This window comes from Apodemus sylvaticus, chromosome 5, assembly GCF_947179515.1.
Source record: "Apodemus sylvaticus chromosome 5, mApoSyl1.1, whole genome shotgun sequence".
In the NCBI taxonomy this organism is placed as follows: domain Eukaryota; kingdom Metazoa; phylum Chordata; class Mammalia; order Rodentia; family Muridae; genus Apodemus; species Apodemus sylvaticus.
Genome location: NC_067476.1, coordinates 6,178,616 through 6,197,479, shown reverse-complemented (window position 1 = coordinate 6,197,479; position 18,864 = coordinate 6,178,616). Strand labels below are relative to the sequence as shown.

Sequence of the window (18,864 nt, the reverse complement as noted above, 5' to 3'; positions counted from 1 at the left end):
CAGTTGGTGACCTAACGAACAAACCATCTCCCAGCTCACTAACTCCTCGATTTGAGGGGTTAAAATAAAATCTCTAAGAATAGCCATCCTGATTCAGCTCCTGTGGTATAGGCATACACAAAAGCAACAATGCACTTGGCTGTGTTGCTGCCTCAGTTTTCCCCAAAGCACTAGACCCTCCAGGAATAAAGTTCTTTGGCAGACTTGTCCTGGGCAGACTGACTACAAAGCGCAGGAGACAGCCACCAGTCTCCCTCCTACCGTGGCCAAAGGACTCCTCCAGGCTGAGACTGACTAACCCTGGTCATCTCAGATTCAGCCCTGTCCCTGGCTCGTGTGTGTGTGTGTGTGTGTGTGTGTGTGTGTGTGTGTGTACGTGTGTGCATGCCAGTCTGAAGCAGCACCCCCTCTAGTGTGTCTCTGCACCCACTAGAAATCACCCTGGTGTGAGAAGCTGCGCACACAGCCCTGAGGATGGCCCTTGAGAGTGGTCGATGGCCGTACAGGAAGCCTGATGAAATGCCAGAAGACCAAGGAGCCCACGGCTGCAGGAGCTGCTGGGAGCCCCATCCTGGACCTCGTAGCCGTCCTGTGCCATCCGCTCCCTCAGCATTCCAGTAGCTCTGTGTTCCATCCTCACAATGAGCCCCAGACCCAGAACAGTGAAAAATGGAAGGAGATTCATGCCAATTTCTACCTCAGTACTGTCCTACTACCCACAGAGCCTCATTTTGTACCCTCCCTGCTCCTCTGGTTGCCTTTTGGCTCCTTTTTACACCTGACTGCCCTGCCCATCTGTGCACCTGCTGTCCAGCAGAAAACCCATACAGCCCCTGAGGCTACCCACCATCTTTGCCCAAAGTGACGGAAACCCCAGCATGCTGCCATAAATACAGCCACTTTATTAACATGCACCAGTAAGTAGTGAGGAGGCTGGCAGGACACCCGGAGACACGGACTGTCCCTCCCATCTGGCACAGGAACTCTGGGAGGGAACAGCGGCACTAACTCCATAGGAAGGGTACCTTCAGTATTCCAGAGACAGGGCAGCCTGGGCTCCTCAGCTGACCCAAGGCCCCTCCTTACCCAAGACAGCCAAAGAAAGGAGGCTCTCTCCTTCCTGTGTCACCTGCAAGTCACCATGAGAGGTTTCTGTCACATCAGAGTCGGGCCTGGGAAATGGGCAGGTTCTGCCTCCTCTGGCTTCTGGACTCTGAGCCCTCTGGGATGGGCACAGACACGGGATCCCGGAAGTGCATGTATAGCTTCCTGCAGCAGGGTGGCTCCATCTGAGATGGGGCCTGTGGGCACTGGAGGCTCTCACGCAAGGCAGAGACAAGGCCACAATGTCAAAGTCCCTTCTTGTCAGTTGTGCCCCGTGTCACATTTTCACAGTCCAGAATCTGCTGCAGGGTAGGTGTCCAAGAAGAGCCCCTGGATGGCGTGTTTATGTCTCAGGGACCACAGCAGCAGCTAGGAATGGGGAGGCCTGCAGGAGCGACAGCAGGCTTTGCTGTAGTACCAGTGGCCACAGAGGTTCACTTTGATGGCCAGTGCGCAGTTGGTGCCCGGCTGGTCCTGGCAGCTATCATCTGGAGATGGGACACAGTACAAAAGGGAAGGATGGAATGCAGGAAGACCGAAGGAGATAGATCCCAGGGTCCCCAACTCTTGCCATATCATCTTCACAAAGGCAGGAGCTCAGTAAGGGGAGCCCAGCTGTCCCACAATGAACAGGTCAACAGGAAAGCCCCTCAGTCTTGGTCCAGAGGACCCCAGCTACTGCAGATCTCCACCCACATCTCAGCTCTCCCTAGTCTAATCTAAGCCCCTCTTGAGGAAAATATGGATCCCACTAAGTGATTTGATCTGATCACCCGAGGAACAAAACCCTAGGATTTGGAAGAGTCCCCTATCCCTTCTGAAAAATCCAAACATCTCTGGGGCCTATGGGTTCCTCTCCCCTTTCCTCAGCATTCCCAAAGGAGAATTCACCTTCCCCTACATTTGGCATCAACTCTGGAGACTGGACTTTGTCTGTCTTTCCAGGTGGCCAAGCCAGAGACTATGCCTGAGTTCTCCCTGACTCCTGGGAGTCAATACCTGCTGCTCAGACCAGGTCATCTTGGTCGCTGGCCCCACAGCTTGCCTACATTTTAGGTCAGTGCCTTTTCCAGTGCACAGATCTCTGTGTGGGTTCCCTGGGCTAGGCCATCGCCCTCAGAGAAGACCTCTCCTGCAGACACACCTATGAGTCTCTCTAGATGCTTCCCTGGCTGATGTCTCTTGGTCCTCTAGACCCTGGCTCTGACCACAGCTCCTCTAGACACCTCGTGCCCTGTGCCCAGCCTCTTCCTTCTTACCTGGGGGCTCTGTGGGGCATGGCTGCAAGTCACATGCCTGTCTTCCAACAGGCTTCACCAGTGGGTCACATCCACGGACAATGTCGGTTCCTTGGTAACATTTCACATCTCGCATCCTCACACCTACCCCACATGTCTTGGTGCACTGGTGTGGGACAGACAGACAGACAGATAGGTGCATAACAACACTCCCCATAGTGACAGAGACAGGGAACCTCATGTCCAGGACCTGTCCTTCTGCACCATAACCACCCTGTAGGCCTGTCAGGACACAGTGCTTCCTTGGAACCTAGAGCAGGAGCTGGGGCTGAGTAGAGGTAGCTGATGGAAAGGCACTGTGTGGCTGCTCTGCCTCAGCTTTCCCAGCCTCACAGTGAGAGGGTAGCAGCTCCTCCTGTGCCGACGATGACCTGCTGAGTGCTCAGGTTCCATCTGTCTCAGATTAGTGACACAGAGGGTTTGCCATGGACCAATCAATGCAACATCCAGAGCCATTACTCTGAGTCCAGATGTTCCCCTCAGAAAGCCTGCTGAGCTACCCAGAATACCAGGGACATCTGCTGACCCCAATTACCCTGCTATCCCCCTGCCAAGATCCTGCAGGCAGTGGTTCCCTGATGTGGTGACCCCACATCACCCAGGCATGCCTAGACCTGAGGTATGGGGAGGCCCCTACCCCAGGCTCACCCCTTGTGTGGCTACCAGAGACAGAGGAGCTGACGAAGGCTGGCGTGAGGCCACCTGCCTGCTCACTCTCCCTGAGAAGAGGAGAGGCTGGCTTGGCACAGAGAGGATGCTTTGCCTTCGCAGATGCCCTAAAGATAGGTGGGCTCCTGGCAGGTTCTAGAACCTGCTTCTCTGTCCTTGGAGAGTGCATGGAACCGAACAGCTGGATGGGAAAAGCCCTGAGGTGATGGATCACGAGGGGGCAGCGACTGAGAATGGCACTGCCCCAGCCAGGGGCAGAAAGGACAGACTTCCACATGTCCACCACTCGTGTGCTCCAGTCTGCTCCTTCTGTCTCATCGGGAAAATATGGGAAGCACTCCTCCCTCACAGCTACTTTGGGGACCACACTTATTCCTTCTCCCCTCTTCCTATCGCCCAACATGGTCCCAGTGTTACTAGGCTCTGGCCACACAGCTACCCTAAGACCAGTGTTCTTCTTGAAGTCCATGAGTCATTGGGCTCCCAAGGCCACAGCCAGACCTTTGGCTCTGCTCAGTCAGTTCAGAGGGAACCTTCACTCCAGAGATACTTGTGAGTCTCTCTCTCCCTGCTTCCCCTGACCTTGAGGGTCAGCAAGGGGGCCCTGCCACGCCCCCTTTAGGCATCCACAGCCCCCACCTCCCTTCCTTCTTACCTTGGCAGTGATGTTCATTGGTGGACACCACAGTGGTGTGTGTGTGTGTGTGTGTGTGTGTAGAAGAACCCTGGAGTTCCTAAGCCTTTGCTTGAGAAATGCAGTCACTGGGGGCCTCATCCTATAGAGCCCTTGGACTTTCAAGTCTTGGGTTTGTAACCTACCCACTCCAGCAGCTGAACCTAGACAGGACATGTGCTTTGGAATCTTGGACACTACAGAACACCACAGTGAAGGCCCTGGGTCCAGGCCTCATCTAGAACTCCACATTGTTCCTAAGCATTCAGAGTTGACCTATGTAAGGCCCAGAGCCACAAGCAGCTGGAACCCTGTGCTGCCCAGCCTAGCCACATGAGTCCTGTCCTCAGCCTGACAACAGAAGCTTAAAGATGGCTCTGAACTCCCCGTGTCCTTGCACAGTACAGACATGTCCCTTGTTATGGGATGGACATGGAGAAGGCAATGGAGTGTTAATAAAAGCTGACATCTAAATGTGAGGTCTCTGTGATGCTAGCAAGGCTCTGGATGCTGACAAGTCAGTCAGGCTGAAGAGGACCCAGATGCAGTTGCTGCTGTGCCAGTCAGAGGCTAGACAGGGAGCCCCTCCCACCCCATGGGTGGGAGCTCCTCCCATCCCGCTCTGTGACTCGCTGCCTCTCTGCCTGTGAGCTGAGGCTACTCCTGGGCCCCACGCCTGATGCTCCTTTCAAGTCTGCCCCTACGCTGCAATGCTCTCTTAACGTCAGTCTTGTCTTCTCCATAAGTGCCAACTGGAAAAGAGATGTGGTGACAAGTGCTGGGTCACAGCTGCCTCAGTGACCTCTCACAGGTGAGGGCTCTGTTCTTGCTTGAGAGATGAGAGCTCAGCTCTATGGTGCCTGTCAGGACAGCTTGCTCAGGGTCTTAACCTAGAGCTCACGTTCTGCCACCTGTGTGCTCAAGTCTCACATCCCAGCCTTAGCCATACCTCAGCCAGTCCTCTGGGTCTACGGGAATTGGACTATCCTTCAGAGAGTGCTAGGCATGCTTGCTACCAAACACACCACTTACAAGTTCCGACTTTAAGCCAGAAGTAACCAGGCCCAGACAGGCCCACCAAAAGAGTTGCAGGGACACCCAGGTAGGATCAGAAAAGGCTTCTGGCCAGCTCTCCTCAAATTAATGTAGAAGCATCCAGGGACAAGAACCCTGGCTGACTGAGGCTGGGAAGAAACCTTGATGGACATTGACCAAGATGGACGTTCTGTGGTGGGATCAGAGCCTAGGCCTAGTTTAAAGCAGCCTCACCAGGGCTTGCTGGTACTCACCTCAGACCAGGGGCTGGTGTACCACTTGAAGCAAGGTCTCTCGAAGCACGTGCTCTCCTCAGGGGGCTTCCTGGCTAACCCACACTCAGGGCCACTGCGCACCTGAGGCTTTCCGTTGGCCAGCTCCATGCAGAGAACCAACCGCTTTTTCACGCCACGCCCACAGGTAGTATTGCACTGAAAAGGACCAGACAGGGTAGGTCAGTGCCTGGAAGACCAGGGAACCAGAACCGGGACCACAGTACTTCTGGTGGTCAAGGACTGGTCAATGATATTTGGGTGAAAGGGTAAGAACTTTCAGCTGGCGGATTGGCTGAGAACTCTTTGTTCCGTAACCGTTTGGCCCCTTCCAGATTTGATCAAAATCAATTGGGTCCCAAACCGTCTGTTTTGAAACAAATTGGCTAATGTAATTTGCCCAAGGATGATCAGGCCAAAATCAATTCTGCAGAAAGCAATTTGGCTCAAGATTATTTAGTTAATAGAGGCCCTGCCAGAAGCCATTGACTGAGAGCAATTGTCTGAAATGGCAAGTTGGTGACGATGACAGGTTGAGACAGAAGACAAAGGTCATGATAGCAAAAGGTCATCAAGTCCCCATGGGCCCACTGAGAAGACAGGGGGACCTGTAGACACCCCTAGGGGAGGAGACAGGAAATGGGTTTACTATCTTTTTGACTTTTTTCCAAGTAAACTGTTAGTCAAATGTTCTTCATAGGTGTGTCATGAGTTCTTCCTTGTGACCAGTCATTGAAACTCAGGCAGATGCTCCCCATCCGCTGTGTGACCCCGAGATTGGCCCTGGTCAGGCTTCAGCCATTGACACTCAGGCAAATCTCTCCCATCCCTTGTGCGACCCCAAAAGTGGCCCTAGCCAGGTTCCCGGCACTCACCCTTTCCCAGTCCTGAGCCAGCCAGTGCGCTGGGCAGTTCTTGTCCCCACAGGGGTGGATGGCCAAAGGCTTTGTCTCTGTCTGGCACTGAGACTCGGGGACTACCCGTCCATCGCTGGTCTTACAGTACACATGCCTGATAGTGCGGCCCTGTCCACAGCTCCCACTGCACTGCAAGAGCGAATGGCAGGAGCTGGTAGGATAACAGGGGACATTCCACAAGCCCCCTGACCGGCAGCATCCCCAAATAAAAGAAACAGCTTCCAGGGCAGTGTGCAAAGCAGTTCCCATGGTAACCACTTTTTAAATAACATTTCTGTTCTAATTAAAGAAATAACATGCTTGGTGCAAAACACACACAGAGAAAAGCACAGCTCAAAAGGTCACCTAAGCCCCCACCACCAGAGAGGACCCTGCCCGTCATATGAGCAACTCTGTTCCAGATGAAAGAGACAGATGGAGACAGAGACAGTAAGGGAAAACAGGCGTGGAGAGTCAGAGACAGGGACAGGGAAAGACATAGAGACAGAGAGATACAGAGATGAGGAGAGATGGAGAGGTGGAGACAGAGAGGTCATTAATGGGGTGGTGATGTCCACTTTGTTTCTGGACAAGGGTTTGAGTCCCTATCCGAGTGGAAGGGAGGATAGTATATTCTTCTCTTGTCTTTACTCCAGATCCACAAGAAAACCAAGGCAAAGCAGAGCCTGCAGGCCAGGGTCCAACCTCTGTGCTAATTACAGAAGTCACTAGCCCCGTTCCCTGAACCTTGCCCTCACCGGTCCCCAGTCTGAGACAGTCCACTGGCGGTCACAGGGAGGCCCTGTGCAGTTCTTCTCTCCCACAGGCCTGGTGCTGGGGTCACACAGTTTCTCGTCCTCGGAACAGCGGATGTCTCTGGTCACCACACTGCGCTCCCCACACTTGGCTGTGCACTACAAGGAAGCCAGGGTGAGAAGCATCGTGGTGCATCTGTTCTCAAGCAGAGGCCACCTCCCCAGCCTCTGCCAATGCTCACCTCTGACCACTCAGACATCTCCCACTGTGGCCCACAGGCCGGGTTGCGGCACGTCTTGCGTTCCTCCGGCCGTACAGCCTCCGTGGCTTCACAGAGGTCACTGTACACGGAGCTATCAAAGCCGGGGGACAGCATCTTCCAGCAGCGCACGATGCGGAACTGATGGCCCTCACCACAGGTGCGTGAGCACTCACTCCAGCTGCTGGTCTCCCACCTGCCTCAGGAGCGAGGACAACCCTCAGTGGCCCCAAATCACACAGGCCAAACTGGACGGGAAGGAGGTGAGATCCACCAGTGTGGACTGTGCCCAAGTTAACCCCGTATTAGACAACACTGTGTGGAATGTCGGAAGTGTGTCCTGCGAATGTCCACAGCCTTTGGGGACCTGGCTACCTTTACCTATGCTCACCTCTAGTCCTTCTTTCTTTGTCCCTCTGTCCCCTGTTTCATATCTTTCACTTTGCCACCCTCCATGTTCATACTCCACTGTCCCAGAGGCCCAGGCCTTGCTTGCCCTGCTGGGTCACCCAGGTGACTGTGGCCTCCTCTGGACAATTGATTCTTCATGAGGAAGGTGGATCGAAGCGTGTGAGTCTAGCTGTATACCCAGAAAAACATCTGTCCAGTGTGCAAGATGACCACCCACCTCTACCTTCCATACTGAGTGGGGTTATAAAAGACTGGAGCTCTCCAGGTAGGTCCTCTGAGGAGACACACTTGAAGAAGAATCTAAATCAAGTAGAGGTCATCTCTGTGTATGCCCCACACAGGAACAGACCAGATAAAGGAACGAATGTCCAGACATAGTGGCCAGAAGGAAGAGGGAGTGTGACCACACTGAGGAGCCAGAAAGACATGGCTCCCTGGAAGTGACACCCAGGCCCTGCTTCTGCCTTGAGGAGAAGATAAGAGAAAGGCATGGGGCTAGAAAGATGGGGCTCCATTCGGCATCCCAGGTAATCTTCCTTAGCTTACAGAGATACTACTTGCACAGGTCAGCCCCTGTGCCTAGATAGCCCTCTAGTACAGAGAGCAATGTGGAAGAAAACTTAGGGTTTAATGTTTAGTGACCATCCTGTGCGCTATGATCTGACCCCCCACATAACCCCACAGCTTAGCTCACAGCAGAGTCCTAGCGTGAATGCACATGCACGCGTGCACGGACACACACACACACACACACACTCATCCTGACAACCAGCTTGGTGCTCCTGGACAGCTACCTGGGCTGGCACTCCCTTCCAGCGCAGAATTCGTGGACAGGCTCAGGACGGGTCAGGGCATCACAGTAGCTATCATCCACTTCAACACCATCATAGCGAACACACATGGCATAGGTGGACATAACTCCTAGATTCAGGGAAAGGGGAGGGTCTGTAAACTGTGTGGTAAACAGGGAATACCTTGGACATCGACAGACACAGGGTGAGCCTTATGATCTTTCATGGGTCACATGACCACTCCAAGATCTGCTTCTTGGGTTGGGGATGGTGAAAGGCTAGAGTGGGGAGCAGGAAAGCTCTGCAGGCCAGAGTCTGAGGATCAGACCTCTTTCTTCGCCCAGCCCCTCCAACCCAGCCCAGACATCTAGCTCACCTGCCACTAACCTAGATGTTCTTACAGAGACAGAGTCAGTTACAGCCGGGTACCCTAAGCGCATTTGTCTGACAAAGCCCATTTGTGGCAGATGAGCAGGCAAGCAGGCTGACAAACCAAACCACTGCAGTAAGACAGCCCAGCCCCCACACATCAGATTAGGGGCCTCAGATCTTACTAGGAGGGTCTCCCAACCAGCACCTCCAAATGCCTTTAACTATTTGTGTGGCTTTTTCTGGGATTTCTTAATTCTAAAATACCAAGGAGATATGAAGGGATATAAAGGGTCTCACATGCACAAGACCACACCTCCTCTCCTTCCTCCCTTGGCCTACTTCCTGCATGTCAGAGAAAGCCTGTACTTGGGCTCTCTAAAGGGTGAGCATCCTGGCTTTGGAGCAAGGCATGCCAGGATTTTGCTCTGCTGAGGAAAGCCAAGGCGGCGCTGTATGTGAGAAAAGCTCCTGGGTTTTCAGTGGTTCTACCTGTCCAGGGGTGTCTGAGCCTCGACCCCTCCTGCTGCTCCAAACCCTGGCCATGAACAGAACCATGGAGTCTGAAGAGAACCCATACATGTGTTTTGTTTTGTTTTCATTCCGTGAGGGCCAAGCCAGGCTGCAATTACTGGTTCCTCCCCTGCCAGCACTGGGCTGTGCAGAGTCAGCCGGCGGGAGGAGGCGAGGAGCTTCCTGATCAGGTCTGCTTGGAACATTTCAGGCCTCAGAGACACTAGCTCTGGGATCCAGGGATAGACAGACAGGGCTGGGGACTTGTGCAGCTGCCCTAAGTACCTGGCTGTGCTTTGGTTTGTCATCATGGAATGGAAACACACAGAAAAAAATCTAAGTCCCACCTAGCAGAGCCACCAGATTTGTCAGGGCCCCAGACTGTTCATGTCCAGAATGGGAAATTTCCAGAAAGGCTTCAAGATCAAAATGTTCCAAAAGAGAACAAACCTAAGATCCTCACCGTGGCTGGGGGTGGGGGGTCAGAGTGCAGAGAAGGCACACCCTCAAAAGCAGATCTCAGTGTGAGAGGACAGGAAGAGAGTGGGTGCACACATGACTCTCTACAGAACATCTGCAGACATTGTGTGCAACTGGCAAAACCCACACCCTGGCCTCGCCTCTTCAGCATGGCTGCAGTTTTGCATATCAAATGTAAGCTCTGGGAACAACAGGGCCTTCCAGACAGCTAGTGAGGTTAGGACAGAAGGGGCTGAGGCAGTGAATTGTTTGCAGTGTGGACCCCGTCCTCTGTCCTATCTGCCAGTGTCACTCAGATGGATCAGTGCCTCTTAAGGTCACAGGAGTCTCTCTACTTCTGATATCTTTGTCTAAGGCAAAGCTCATCCCTTCCCCAGTATCACACCTGTCCTATTTCCTTTCTTCCTGTGTTCTGCTCTGCACTGTTGGCCACACAGAACATCCCTAGTTCTTGTCCTGGACATGTCTAAGTGTTGAAAGACAATGGTATCATGTTCTCTCTGGAGGTATCACCTACTGGGGCTCGTTCACCCAGTGCCTTACCACTAAGGCTGCCTCAACCTGGAGACATCTCAAATGATGTCACTTCCCCAGCCTCCAGAAAGTTTCCATTGTCACAGCACATGGTCGGTCCCACAGCCAGGATGACTAGGAGGGTGCATGGCACGCCCACACCCAGCTTCAACAGGTTTCGAGAAGCAGAGGCCACACATCTGCTATAAGGTTTGGTCCTGACAACCCATCCTCAGGAAAGACAGAGCTCAGGGCTCATCTGACTGCTGGAGCCAGTAGACTGGCTGCCCTTGGGCTAGGACGAGCTTCAGCCTTACCTCAGAATCCCATAGCAGGGCTGTAGCAGTGGTGCTCACTGGCTGAATTTGGACCAGGCAGATGGAGCCTTCCCATTTATCCCACAAGAACCTTTGCCATGGTACTTTCTAGTCATGGGCAGAAATCAGTAGCAATTTCCCAAGAGACTGAGGTCTGATACAGTAGGCAGTATGGCTCAATTTCTCCCCAGCCCCAACGTGTTTGTTTGTTTCCAAATTGTTAGGAACAGGGCAGCATTGTGTGTTTTCAGTCAGGGCCAGTATGAGCGGAACCTCAGAGCTGAAGTTTCCCATCTTTACTCTGAAAAGCCCCTCTCCTGAGATGTCAGAGAATAATTAGGGCTAACCAGTGGGGCCTGGACCTTTTTGTCACCCAACATGTCATGGGAACAAGGATGCTTTTGTGACCCCTCCCCCACTCCTGCCATCCCAACCCCACCTCCCAGATCAAGAAGTCAGGCAAGCTCTTTGAGGGTGGCTTGGGACTGCACTTGAATTCGGGAGTCTCCAGCTAAGCCCCAGTCACCATAAAGTCAGGCTCAGAGGAGGTGGCCCAGTGGTCCCAGCCTCAGTACCTGTGGTGCATGTGGCACTGCAGGGCTCGTGGGATGAGAGTTTCCACCGGTACATGTCAGCTGGACTCACACCTTGCTTGCGTGCCTTGGGCCTGGTCCTGAAACATGGTCAAACAGAGCGTGGTGAGGGAGCTGGGTTCTCTGGAACCCAGCTTCACCCTCAGGTGGCTTAGTCCCCCCCTAAGACATGCTCTCCTTAAAGACACATTTTCCTGGGCTCCAGCAAGTACCCTCCATGTAAACCAGGGCTCCACCCTCTGGAACAGAAAAGGAGACATACGTGTTGGCACCGAGCAGATATGGGCATTTCTCGTTTCACGAACTAAAAAGTCTGCATGGAGGCACCCTGTCCTTTCAGAGACACCCTGAGCAATGAGGGACTCACTGCTGTTCTAACTTTCCTTCAACACTCCATCTTCTCACACAGGCCAGCAGATTCCTTCTTCCCACCCCAGAAGGAATCTTAGAAGGCCCTGAGGGGCTGAGATCTTCCAGAATTTTCCCCAGCCGCATCCCTCAGTTGGGGTTCTGATGAATGGGGAAACCAGCCACCCAGCTTCCAATTTTCAAACTCAGAAAGCCCAGCTGCAGGAGGGAGAGTGGCCTCGTCCCACACGGCCGCTCAGGTCAGTGATGGCTGCACAGGCCAGCTGACGGAAGAGGAATGCTGGGGGCTGGCCAGCTAACAGCTCTGATTCTTGGCCAGAACTCTGGTGGCCACAGCCAAGTATTGTTAGGACTGTTAGCTGCTTTGAAGCAGCTTCTATGCCCTCTGTGCAGGCTGTGGGACTCTGCAGAGGGAGGGAGGCGTTGCTGCAGTGACCTTTCCCCCCTCCCCCGGGGCGTCTGCTTCAAGACCTAACCACTCAAATAAGAGCACAGTCCCTGAGCCTCATAACCCCTGGGGACCAAGAAGAGCAGTTGAGGAGGTAGCCCCGTCACCATCAGGCGACATAGCCTACTTTCCTCAGACCGAAAGGGGCTAGCTAAGGGCTCTGCACTGCCACCTTTCACAGGACTTAAATGGACCAGTCTCTTTGCTGGGGACCACAGTCACTGGAGGATTGTAGGTGTTCTAGGCCATTACGTTCTAAAAGCCATTCAGGGTAAATCTATGGTAGAGACATCTGTAAGGACTGTTAGTCAAGTGGGTGAGAATTGCGCCTGTGTTTGGTCAGATTGGCTCTTGCCTCCCAAGAGAGTGCTCTGGAGATGAACACTACCCTGTTGCCCTGATAGCTCTTCATGCTCTGAGAACCCAGGAAATGATCTACCCACAGGAGCCTCAGTCATGAGTTCACTGATGTGATGCCTTGAATTCTCAAGGGAGGGGGAGGGCAGAAAGGAAGGCGGCTAGGGCCTGGGCTACCTCTCCTGGGCCTCAAACTGCTCCTGGAGTCTGTGCAGGGAAAGCTCTGCCCTCCTCTTTGTGTATAAACAGAGCTTTAGCACGGAGGGGGAGGGCATCTCAAAGCAGAGGATTCTGACCCTGAGTTCCCAGTGGGACCCACTTACAGCACCAACTGAGGGTGGACTAAAGCCCCCAGGGGAGAAAACCAAGGAGGAGAATCAGTTCTTAAGGCTTGACCCAGACAACATCGGAGCTGCCTGTGCCCCTGACACTGCCCTGAGCAGCCTTAAATTCCTCCCAAGAACAAAAAGAGAGAAGATGCGCCTGGTGTGGAAGCCTCCATCTTTATATAATTACACACTTCTCAGGCACAGCCTGCATGACTCATCCCTGACTCAAGAGCGAGCCGCCAGGTTCAAAATAACCCTCTGGATTTTAAGCTCTAAAGGTATTTCTGGAGGGGCTGTCTACACCCACTCTTCAGCACGTGCTGGGGTACTGGTGCTGCTTAGACCACGGTGCAGCACCTATCAGGGTTTTTTGCTGGAAGGTGCACCACCCAAAAGTGCCACACCCTGGAAACCATCACCACCCCAATATGGAAGGGCCCTTCCCTCAGCCGTGATGGTTTCTGAGATACCGGTGGCCACTGTTTCTGGGTTCTTGCCCAGTGCCTGGCGGGACATAGGCTCCTGAAATCCCCAGAGAGCAGAGCTCTGAACGACTGTTTGTTTATAAATGAACCAGAAATTCTCTTCCTACTGCTCTCCAGGCTTCAGAGGGGTGTGTGCCTTTGCATCCCAGACGCCTGTTCCCAAAGTGTCTGGTGACAGCCCCTCCCGGGATTGTTTGAAGCCTCTCTAGAAGATGAAAATAGCCCTTCCTTTCTGGGCTGTCCCTTTGATTTTACCCGCTCCCAGAGCAGACTCGACTTCCTGTGTTTGGACAACACGCCGAGATGTGGCTATTTCGGCTTGGTAGCTTCCCCCATGGCCTCCCTCAGCCTGTTATCTCCCCAGACCATCTTTGGTCCCCACCAGCAGCATCCTTTGATGGCAGCCGGTTGGGCATCTCACGGAGCTGCACTTTTCTGAGTGCTGACAACCTGTTTTAATGACTTGACTCTAGGAATCGAGTGTGTTTCACAGGGCTGAGGGGGCAGGGAAAGAACAGACAGTTTGAAATGTGGCTTAGAGATTCTGGACCATGCGGGCACTAGTGTCCCTTCTCAGCTCCTTCCCAGGAGCCTGACACTATGGGGAGTTGTGAGCACTCCCCATTTTATGCATAAAAACAATGTTGAGCCCATCCTAGCATCAGGAGTCTGTTAGCAACATACTTCCAGCATGGTCCCCATTTAGGACATTTAGACATGGGGCCATTTAGACCATCAACCTTTTAGAAAGATATGTTACAGTCCAGGCCCAAACCTCATATCAGATTGACTTGCCCACACTTTCCCACTTACCTCCAGGCTCCTGGCCCTGCTAGTCAGATCTCCCTACAATGACTCCTACTCCATAGGGCAGTAAGATGGGGCAAGAAGTGCCTCTTACCTCGCCTTGTGAGTCCGGTTCCCAGCCAAGCTGGGGAGGCTGGCGCTGGTGTTGGGGAATGGGGCCTCAGAGGAAGTGTTGATCCTGTCACTGCTCAGCTCCAAGTAAGAGCCATTGATCAAGTAGGCAGCAGGCCCCTCATTCTCCTCATAATCCACATAGAGGCTCTCAGCTAGGGAGCTTTTGGGGGCACCCTGGGCAAAGATGCTGTTCATGGTCTCATTGAGTGACAACTCTTCTGAGTCAGAGCCTGTGCCCAAGAGCTGATCGGAGATGGTGTTGGCTGAGAGAAGCTCGTGGGAGGTGAAATGTGCGCTGATCTCCCGGTCGTCCTTGTCCGCTGAGAGGGCTCTCCCGGTGGCATTGCGGTCTGCAGAGAGACAGGTGCTTCAACAGCCATGTTGCTATTGTATTGATAGTCCCTCCTACTTCCACACGTTCCTGTGTGTGACAGGTGAATTATATGTATGGGATGAATTCATGGGGCAGGGGAAAAACAGGGGTCCCCTGGTTCTTCTCCATCAGACACAGTTGGTCAATATCATTGATTGATAAGAAACCCAATGATTACTGCAGATGGTTGGGCAGTGTCCCCAAAGCCCAGGCTCAGCTAGAAGCTCTGCATCAGGTCTGGTTTGGAAAGAGGACCTTTATAGGCTCATGAAATAACATAACCTGGATTTAGGGTGAGTCTTAAATGACTCGTGCCTGGACGGCACAGGAAAGTATGTGTGAGCCAACACACCCAGGGCTCCCAACAACATCCATTAGGCCCAGTGCTGACCAAGTGAGCCACAGGGCAGACCAGCTGCCCTCGGCTTCCAGTTCCACAGGGTAGAAGAGTGGTCAGACCACTTCCTCTCTAAGCCCATGTCTTCCATGGGACTCAAACAACCATATATGGTTAATCCTCTGCAAATGTGGGGTCTACATCCTGAGAGTCAGAGGGTGAAGGATCAAAGTACTTTGAAAAAACAGTTCATACTGGCTGGGCCTGGCCTGGTGGCACACAGCTTTAATCGCAGCGCTGGGGAGGCAGAGGCAGATGGATCTCTATGAATTTGAGACCAGCCTGGTTTACACAACAAGTTCTAGTCACACAGAAGGAGGAGGAGGAAGAGGAGAAGGAGGAGAAAGAATTACATCTATATTAAAGCAATTTTGACAGTTATTATAAATTATCAACTTGACAGGATCTAGAGACTCCAAGGAGACAAGCTATCTGTACTTGGCTGTGAGGAGTTATCTAGATTAGGTCAATTGAGACAGTGAACACCAGCTTCCTTTCTCTCTGTTTCCTGACTGCAGGTGCAATGTGACCCCACTGCCTTAAGCTCCTACCGCCATGATGGAAAGTATCTCCTGGGATTGTGAGCCAGAATGAATCCTCCCTTCATCCTGGGGTTGCTTAGTTAGCATTTTGTCAAAGCAACAAGACAAGTGTCTAATCCATGGATTCACCAGTCCCGTCCTGTGTCACCTCGCCATGACTTTAAGTCACTGCTATCCACAGCACACACACTGCATATAGTATGGGGTCAACTGTGACAATCAATGGAGGTTCTATGTAAACACACCACTGTATACAGGGATTTGAGTAGCTGAGAAGGCGAGAATTTTGCTGTTCAAGAGGAACCGATAACTAATCTGCAGATATTGACCTATGACTGTATATCTCGAACTTCACACTCTGCCTGCCCAGAGAGATGTGCAAGCAACTGGAAATTCTCCTTAGCCTCTTCTGCAGACTTCAAAGAAGACCAACACTTCTCACATGAGGCCTCTGCACCTGGGGAACACAGGCCTTTCCCATACCCACTCTTCCTCTTTCTCACCTTGGAAGCCCTTGCCCCTGGGAGGTCCCTCACAGACCCCACCGCTGGCTTGCTTGCACACCTCGTTGGTCTCCTGGCCTCTGCTTGGGCCCAGCTCCACCTCAGCGGCTGGAGGCTGAAATAGCTGGCTGTTCAGGCCCAGCCTCTCTGAGGAGGTCTGGCGGAAGAGTGAGCCGTTGTGCTGCATGAAGCCCAGCAACCCTGCTCCGTCCAGCTCCTGCCGCTCAGTGCTCTCCGTGCTCTCTGAGGCTGCCTCAGAAAAGCTGTAATAGACAGGCGGCAGGTGGTGCATGTGCGGTGACTGCAGCAAGGTGTACTCGAAGGTGATAGAGGGGCTTTTGCCGTTCTGGTTCCACACCTGGGAAAGGAGAAGAAGTAAAGACGCAGCTCCTTTCCTTGCTCCTTCTCAACACCAACAGACCCTTGAGACCAAGCAGCCCTGGTTACAGTTGAGTCTTTCCTGGGGAATCACACCTGATCCAAGAATAGAGCCTCATGCAAGTGTCCTAAGACTGCTGTGCTTCGAGACTGTAAATGAGGCACACCAAAAGGGGCAGAGGGGCAGGTCACTTTGAGCACAAGAAATGGGGGACATTGTTTGTCACTGCCATCATGGACCAGAAATCCCAATAGCACTGGTCTCATTGTATCTACCCAGGACTTCTAGGCCTACCAATGAGGCACTAAAACGCAGACCATGTCCCTGTCCAGGACAGCATTGAAGGGTCACCTGGTCATGGAGCTACTGGGAAATAGTCAAGGCCTCTACAGAGACCACAAGTGACCTCTCATCTAGACAGACTTCAATGCTTTTATTCAGTCATTCCCCTTAAGATCTGGAAGCTGGCAGTAGTGGATCTGGTGCAGGATCAGGTAATCATGGGGCCATAGAGCTGCCTGGCAGGAGCACGGAGCACACCAAGGCCCCGGAGAGCGGCAAAGAACCACAGAAATCTAAGCAGAACCATGACAACCAAGCAGGACACCAGAGAGAAGGATCACCACTCGGGTGGCATCTCAAGGGTGTCTAGGGACAGGACCAGGGACTATGGAAGGCACTTCACTGGAGCAAGATGACAAAGAGGACCGACACCATTTCTGGCTAAGCAGATGGCTGCAGGTGTGGCCAAATAACTCTGATGCTTAAAGCTTCAGAGGGCATAAAAGGCAGAAGAGAGGAAGAATGAGCCTGGGTCAGCGCCTCACCCCGCTGGGTAGGCCAGACTGAGTTAGGCTGCGGCAGTGGGACCCACTGCACAGAGAGATTTGGGCCAAGATAATTGGAAATAGTGAAATCTCAACAGCTAATGCAGCCTTAGGAGAGACGGGCATAGAAAGCTTCCCTTCCTAAACGTGGCCTTTCTCCAGGCCTCGCCTAGCCTCCTCTCCTGACCACCGACCAATGTATCTGGTAAGGGCTATGCCCTTCACCCACCAGGAAAGTCCTGGAGAATAGACAGTTATTGTTCCTGGGCCTTCTGGAGAATTACAGCCCACCAGGAGCACCCTTACGCTCTGGGACAGCATGCTGGCCTGCGTTAGGAAGGGTGGAGTGAATGAGGCCCACACTGAGTGCAGATGCAAGAGGGGAAATTCAAGAGCAGGGAATTCACTGGTGAGCACTTCTACCAGGAAGCCCCAGAACATTCTGTTCACTGGTGGGTGGCCGCGCAATACCGATGTCATTTAGAAGGACAATGTAGGACACCCTCACATGACAGGGTTGGTGGTAAGGGGCAAAGGCAAGCTCTGGCCACCCCCCCCCCCCCCCGCCCAGCAGCTGTAGATATGAGCAGGCCCTGAACTGATAAAGGTGAGCAACAGAAAACAGAAACAGAGGGGTTGGGGAGGCGACTCAGGAGTGGGAAGCGCACTTGCTATGTAAGCATGAAACCATGGGTTCGAAACCCCAACAGCCATGTAAAACCTGGGTACTTCTACAATACAACTTGTGGTGTACAGAGCTAAGGAGACCCCTGGAACTTGCAAGCCAACCACCCTAACTGAAGTAATGAGCTTCAGGCTCAGTGAGGGACCCTGTCTCAAGAGAATAAGGCTAGTGAGGACAGACCTGAAGTCAGTCTGTCTTGTGGTCTCCCAATGAGTTCACCCATATATATATATATATATATATATATATATATATATATATATATATATATATATATATATATGACAGTAAGAGTGACAAGACACAGAGACACAGGTAACAGAAATGGAAACACCCCACACACACCTTGGGAGTAGACCCATGGGCTAAAAACGGCCCTTCTTTTTTGGGGATAGGACAAGCTGAAGGAGGAGGAGGCAGAACCAGCTGTCCGGACAAGGTTGTGACCCTTTCCCCCATTTCTTGAACCAGTTTCTAGATCCAGAATCCACTGAAGGACAAAGGAACCCACAGTTCTCTTCTAAAGGACCAACAACTGTCTACTCAACTGTTGCCTGGAGAGAAGGCTGGGCAATCTGAGTTGTCATTGCTGACTGTGGACCCTAACTACCATTGTTGTTGCCCTCATCACAAGCATTTGCATGAGTAGTGACCAGAGGGATGACCCAGGTCTGCCAAGCAATGTGTCCTTGTGCCCCTCATCCCCAAATGTGTAAGTGATGGTCACGGCCCTTTGTTGACCATGCTAAGAAGTAAACACCCGTGACATAGCCAAGAGAGCGAATCTGAGATACCACTGCCTCCTGCGGTGTCACAGATATAAGTGCCATGCATCATGACCTCTGGGACAAAAGAACAGAAAATATACCCTGCATTCAGTCACACCGTTCCTGTTGCCCTGCTGGTGATAAAATGACCCCAGTGATCTGTCATCAGAGTACCCCTGAATGCAGTAAGCCCAACCAAGCAGTGACCCTTACTGAGGTTTGTATAGGAGTGGTAACTTTTCTAAAGCAAGTTAACATGACCTTGGGTTGAGCACATTTGGCGCAAATGTTGTAAGTAGTCTACTTCTATTCCTCCAAGAGTAATTTCCATCTACCTGAGTGAATCATAGCATCTGTACACAGTTGTGATCCAGTCACCTTGTGATCCAAAATAATGGGGCCATTCTATAGGACAGGACACTGTGCTGGTTCTGCAGCTCTACCATGAGTAGGAATTTTTGAGGTGGCTCATTCCACATCTGGTAACATTAATCTACACTGCACAGCAAGCAACTTAAAATACTGCCTATGCT

General features: G+C 52.4%; 1 protein-coding gene across 2 annotated transcripts in view; it reads right to left on the bottom strand.

Moving 5' to 3' along the window:
- Positions 1-879: 879 nt before the first annotated feature.
- The window catches only part of Adamtsl2 (ADAMTS like 2), a 29,235-nt gene continuing 11,250 nt past the window's right edge, over positions 880-18,864 (bottom strand). For both annotated transcript variants that reach the window (XM_052181938.1, XM_052181939.1), the window contains 10 exons: positions 15,674-16,031; positions 13,839-14,208; positions 10,932-11,029; positions 8,168-8,294; positions 6,945-7,158; positions 6,706-6,861; positions 5,927-6,097; positions 5,034-5,210; positions 2,364-2,508; positions 880-1,592 (listed from right to left, as the gene is read on the bottom strand). In XM_052181938.1, coding sequence (XP_052037898.1) covers positions 1,474-1,592; positions 2,364-2,508; positions 5,034-5,210; positions 5,927-6,097; positions 6,706-6,861; positions 6,945-7,158; positions 8,168-8,294; positions 10,932-11,029; positions 13,839-14,208; positions 15,674-16,031 — 1,935 coding nt within the window. In that variant the 3' untranslated portion in view covers positions 880-1,473. The remainder of the gene's footprint in view (positions 1,593-2,363; positions 2,509-5,033; positions 5,211-5,926; positions 6,098-6,705; positions 6,862-6,944; positions 7,159-8,167; positions 8,295-10,931; positions 11,030-13,838; positions 14,209-15,673; positions 16,032-18,864) is intronic.